This window comes from Lactuca virosa, chromosome 7 (genome assembly GCF_052849685.1).
Source record: "Lactuca virosa cultivar CGN04683 chromosome 7, Lactuca_virosa_CGN04683_v6, whole genome shotgun sequence".
NCBI lineage: Eukaryota > Viridiplantae > Streptophyta > Magnoliopsida > Asterales > Asteraceae > Lactuca > Lactuca virosa.
This window is the reverse complement of record NC_136432.1, coordinates 10,770,146-10,776,070: the sequence shown is the minus strand read 5'-3', so window position 1 is coordinate 10,776,070 and position 5,925 is coordinate 10,770,146. Positions and strand designations below refer to the sequence as shown.

Below are 5,925 nucleotides of genomic sequence, written 5' to 3'. Positions count from 1 at the left end.
AAAATACCTGACTGTAAAATGACCGGCCGGAAACCACTCCGGAATATAACCGAACCGTTTCAAGACCAACTGAGATCGGTCTGAAGCTGTCAATGGGCATCTCTATAACCAACGAGTATGTGTCCAAACAGTGTTACGAATTGCTGGAAAGATGTCCAACACTAAAAAAAAATTACCCTTAAACATCATGACGTTTCATGCCTTGGTGGCCCATATACGTAGCTATTCTCCCCACAATATTTCTTAATATTCCTTAAAGTACAGTGGTTACAAGCTATAAATCTGATACGGGCATATGCTAGGAGATAGACCAATACGTTTCGCAATGACATTACTATGGTTCTAACGCAAAATATAACATAACGTTGAACTTTTGCTAGAGTAATAGATCTTGGACAAAGTATAGAAACATGAACAAGAGAACAAGGTATGAAAACTGTATGATACTAGTACGTACCGAAGGTCTGAACTAATCCATCATTCAACCTATTCATGACGAGAAGCTGTGGGTTCATGAAAAAAAAATGCGTAAACACCCTAAAACCGAACTGGAAACATGTTGAACGCTTCATCAACCAGTATCAAATGGTCATATGTACAATGACAAATCTTTTTAATTGCAAAAGTTACGTAGGGTTTGAGCTGACAAATTATGATGCATTAATCTTCTAGACTTCTCTAGAATGAAAATTTTGTTGCAGAACAACATATGTGTTGGGCGCATCTTATCTAACATGGATAGTGTTGGTAGCATAACATAATCTTGATAGATATAAAATATATGTATGCATATATATCTATCTATCTATATACTGACTACTTTGACCATCTTTGCTTCGTTCTCCTGACCTCTGGTGGTCCGATGAACAATTCCGTTTCCACATCTGAGTTCTCCTCGTTATCAACAACACGTAAATCCGGTCTCATTTCTTCTGTTCCTTGGTCTGTTTGGATTAAGCACTGAATGGCAAAAAACACAGATTTAACTCTTAGATCATTATGCAGGTTGAACAACATACATCCAGGAGATACGGAAGAAAAACTATACTAACCTTCTCAGTAAGTGATGCATTTTCAGCTGCTAGCAGTTTCTCCTGAAGATCCACATAAAAAGAAATACTATAGTTTATTAGTTTCTCGAAGAAAAATCCTTCTTCCCATATTAATGTAGTTCTCGTATTGGACAACATGTAAATCATTCCATAAAACTTGTACATCCACTCTAGCTAAATATGAGCGTTTTGAGTTATATATAACATAAATGGGTAGGTTTGGAATCATTAAGCTGTGTACCTTTGCTTGTAATTGCTCAATCTGTTCATTGTAGACTTGCATCTAAAACGTCAAGTATTCAACAAAATATGTTAAAGATTCAACCATAAACCCTAAAATTGATATGGAATTGAAGAAGGAAGAAGAATTCTTTGATAACAAGTAATTATTTTTCAAACCTTTCTTGCTCGAACAATGCGTACGCTCCTCTCCAGCTGTTGTTCAATCTGAACTATTTCTTCAATGGTGCTTGATCCTAACCCTTCTCCCAAAAGTTTCCTGCATTGCAACTAAGATCAGTAGCCATCTTTTTTTCTTTAATTGTATATATGAATCTGTGTGTGTGTGTGTGTGCTTGATTGTTTATTTAAAATACAATCTAAATATACTCGTATTGATTAATAAATAGCAATTTTTGGCAATACTAACAATTGTAAGATCAGTAAACATTCTTTTTCTCTTGTTTAATTTCTTTTAATTTTAATTTAGTGAGATTTGAAACCTCAGAAGCATGCATCACACAACTGGAATAAATTTTCAAAGATTTAAAAGACAAAAATTGCACCCTTTTGCCTGCTACATTAATGATTTTAAAATGATCAGTAGCCATTTTTCATCCTATTTTTGTGGTTTTCCATCAGCATTTGATCTTCAGAAGCATATAAAGTATATTTTCAATGATTAAAACATAAAATTGCACCTTTTTGCAACTTCCAGGAGTTCTACCTTCTTTGCCATAGTAGCTGTTTCATGCTTCAAATGCTGCACCCGAATTATATATATCAAAAACAAATTCAAAAACAAACAACCGAATTACATATATCAAAAACAAATTTAAAAACAAACAACGTTATCTTTTGAATATTGTTTGTACATATATATCTATGAACCTGAACATCTTCTATACTCGAAGAATTTTCTGTTTGAACATCTTTTACGTGACTTCTATATCGTTCAATTGTCTCCTGCATGCTGAATGATTTCAAAACCCAAAAAAGAGATGCAATCATTGCCCAAAAAAAGCCATGGAAAATATGTAAAATAAAAGTCATGTATGTATTATATAAGTGTATTCTTACACACATTCATGATATATATGTATGGATGAATGCATCTATCATATGTATTGATGGTTATACATATATATGATATATACTAGTTTTTTCAAACAGAAAAAGAAAGACACATACATTTGCAAGGCCGTGTTCATCAGGGCTTTGAGTTGACATTGATTCAGTAAGGAAAAAAAATGTTCTATTCTATGTACAGTGGTCTTTTAATTAAACTTAATAAAATAAAAGTTATATACTATTTTTGTAACAATTGGTGATCTAATACTTAAGACTGATTAGCAATTGTGTTTGTTTTGACCCTTCGAAAAACTATTATACTTATCAAAAAATGAGAAAACCACTCATGATATCTTTCAAGCACCCGAGTCAGCTTTTTTTATATATAACTTGAATATAATAATGTTAAGTTTATATAGGACAATATATGTAAAAGAAGAGATACTATTTTTGTTACTATTATTTAAATATATTAAACACTATGAATATATGTTGTACTAAATTTATATAAAACTAATTGTAAACAGATGCTTTTTATAGTAAAATCAGAAAAGTAAAAGCTGTGACATTCTTCGTATTCATATGATGAATATGAAATACACCATTTCAAGTTAACTGATCAAAACATGCCAGACAAGAGTCAATCAGATCATATCATTTTTATTATTTTTATAAAAAATTTATATTAATATATTACTATCATTTCTTTATTATTATTTGTCTGGACTAAAAGGAAACTCAGATGGACCTCACTTCCTATAGTTATATGCATGGTTCTAAGCCATGGCTCCAAGGCTTATATGTGCCGCCAAACTTTATCCAAACTTTATCAAAACGCTCTGACTCATATATGTGTATAAAAATGAATAATAGTAGAAAATAAATATAAAAATATGAATTATATACAAAATTGCCGCCTTAAGTCACGCTTTACAAACGACGTGGCTCGCCAAGGCTCGGAAAAGCTTGAGGTTTGACATTGACGCCAAGTCCCGCCTTAAGTTATTTAGAACCTTGGTTATATGTTCTTCATTTATATATATTTAAAAATTCTCTAAATTTCGGTTGAAAGTCGAGATTCAACCCATAAAAAGGTTCTAACTTTATATGTATAGAGTAAGTATTTTGTACGAATAAAAGGGAAATAGATTTGAAACCCAGAATTAAAATCAAGATTATACGAATAAGAATCCCGAAATTAGAATTTACAAATTTTGATGATTAAGTGAGAAAAATGGAACCTTGAGCTTGCAAATTCATAAAGTTTGCCTCTTGGAGAGAAGATGATCAAAGCAACCTCAGCATCACAAAGCACAGAAAGTTCAAACGCTTTCTTCAACAAACCATTTCTTCTTTTGGAGAAGGTCACTTGTCTACTTGTAGCATTTTCAATCCTCCGCATTTGAGTCTTCCCTCTCACCATCTTCCAAAAAATTTAAGGTTTCACTCTATACAAAAAAGAAGTTATAAAAAAGGTCAGAACTGATGACCAATCAAATGTTAAGTCTTCTTAATGTGGTTGAAAGTAGTATGGTCGCATGTTCAAGTTACTGAAAATACAGATTGGTTTGATGGAACCATGAATCTTTATATGCGATCAAGATCCATCAACAAAACACCAACCTCAAATACCCATATCAATTCTTGAATCAAGACAAGGTTTTCACAAGTACCATAATAGAAAAAGATTGAAAACGGTGCAATCTTTAGCTAAAACTATCAACTCTTACAACAAGATTTTTGTTCAAGAAAGATAAGTCACCTTACAAAAGAGGTAAAAACCCAGAAAAAGGTTGTTCTTTCTTAGAGAGAGAGAGAGAGAGAGAGAGAGAGAGAGAGAGAGAGAAAAGAGCGGAAGATGTTTGTAGAAAAATCAGCGATGGAGTGTGTGGACTAGGGAGAAAAAGGGGTTTTCGGTCTTTTAAGAAATGAAGCTATTGAAGTTAGAGCAATGGTTCTTTAATGACTTGTAAGTTGTGCATTGGGACTGGTACACATTGTGGGTATGGATGTTTTAGGTTTGCAAAAATGGGTAACCTTAAAACTAGCCCACAAGGAACCCCTAGATACATTAGGGATAGGCCTAAAATTGCCAATGGATGAGATGATTGATTGGTGCTCGAGTCCTCTTTTATGGGTGTATACCATAAAAAAGAAAAGAAAGTGAAAACTAAACTCACCCAATTTAACCACTTTCCTTTTTTATATTAACATGAGTTCTTACCCAACAGTTTAAAGCTTGTTGTAACCTACTTTTCAAATAGAAGAAAGTAAAATTAAAAAGAAAAAAAAAAAGAAAAGACATAAAACCATTGTTCGTGTTGAATTAATAAACTTCATGTAACATGAAGATTGTAACAAGGTTCTAAATTTTGAAAATGTGACCACGTTTATGAATACTTGGATTTTTATTGCTAGAGAATATATATATATATATATATATATATATATATATATATATATATATATATATATATATACTAACCATTACCCGCGCCAAGCGTCGGGTGCGAATAATTTCTTTTAGAAATTTGTTTCTAGAGGCAATTAATTATTTTAAAATAACTCATGACGGACACATAAAACATTCGACATATGGGGTACGGTGTGTTGTGTGGGGGTTGGTGGGTAGCTGAGTAGGTATGTGTATAGTTCCTTTTGTTAGATAGTCCCTTTTGGCACATAGGATATCCAAAAACATGTAATATTTGAAATAACATATGACAAACACATAAAACATGTAAGGTACATTAATAAATTATTTTTAAATGTTGCTAGTTTTTATTAGAAACTTAAGTGAACTATATAGGAAATTTTGTAAACACATAAAAGCATTCGACAAAACAGTTACAAGAAACAAACATAATGGAAAATTTTGTAAACCGGTTAAGACAATAAAAAAAGTAAGATGATTGCATTAAATAACAAAAAACTATTTTTTTTTTGACTGATTTATCCTATAGTCATTTTATTCATTTTCATTAAACTATTAAATTTCAGTTTTTGTGACAAAATAGAATATGAATAATATTTTTTTAAGAAAACCAACAACCACAATTTAACATAAAAATAATTAATTTCAAATTTTTTCTTTTAATGTCATTGACTTGTTTGTTCAAAGATAAATGTACGTTTAGATAAGTTGGATGCTCTTTGTCCAACCCTTTGGTTGTGTTCCATAAAATTTTCTAAAGTAGGATGTTATTTCATGTAAATACCATACCAAGTACAATGATCTTTCAATGAAAAAACAATATCAAGTAACAGAAAACCAAATAATAAAATCATAGTATGTTACCATATTATGGAAAAATGCCATACAAGTGACAAAACGTGAAAAGAATGTTTACAAAATTATAACTACTTAAAAAATTAATTGAAACCACTCATGTGTGAAAAAACATATAAATGGTCTGTGTTTAAAAAATAAATAGAAATAGTCTCTGTAAAAAAAAGAAGAAGCATAAATAGTCCATGTATTAGAAAAATGAATAAATGGTCCCTGTATACATAATATTAACTGAAATGGTCTCTGTTTAAAAAAATCAACAAAAATTGTCCATGTTTAAAAAACTAACAGAAA

General features: G+C 31.0%; 1 protein-coding gene across 2 annotated transcripts; it reads right to left on the bottom strand.

The window, feature by feature from the left end:
• Positions 1–594: 594 nt before the first annotated feature.
• Positions 595–4,238, bottom strand: AGL20 (AGAMOUS-like 20). 2 transcript variants are annotated; one of them, XM_079059231.1, is made up of 8 exons: positions 4,105–4,238; positions 3,584–3,790; positions 2,163–2,244; positions 1,973–2,034; positions 1,452–1,551; positions 1,294–1,335; positions 1,053–1,094; positions 595–960 (listed from the first exon to the last, which is right to left on the bottom strand). In XM_079059231.1, the coding sequence occupies exons 2-8, from the start codon at positions 3,763–3,765 to the stop codon at positions 817–819; spliced, it is 654 nt and encodes a 217-aa protein (XP_078915357.1). In that variant the 5' UTR covers positions 3,766–3,790; positions 4,105–4,238; the 3' UTR covers positions 595–816. The 2 variants fall into 2 exon arrangements, with proteins under 2 accessions (XP_078915357.1, XP_078915358.1); XM_079059232.1 differs by lacking the exon at positions 4,105–4,238 and adding an exon at positions 3,966–4,067.
• Positions 4,239–5,925: the final 1,687 nt, after the last annotated feature.

Excerpts from the sequence above, each read along its gene's own strand:
- AGL20 (XM_079059231.1), bottom strand. The coding sequence starts at position 3,765 with ATGGTGAGAGGGAAGACTCAAATGCGGAGGATTGAAAATGCTACAAGT. Across the intron at positions 1,552-1,972 it reads CTCCTGGAAGTTGCAAAAAG|GAAACTTTTGGGAGAAGGGT; the intron begins GTGCAATTTTAT and ends GTTGCAATGCAG. Across the intron at positions 961-1,052 it reads ATGCATCACTTACTGAGAAG|TGCTTAATCCAAACAGACCA; the intron begins GTTAGTATAGTT and ends TTTGCCATTCAG.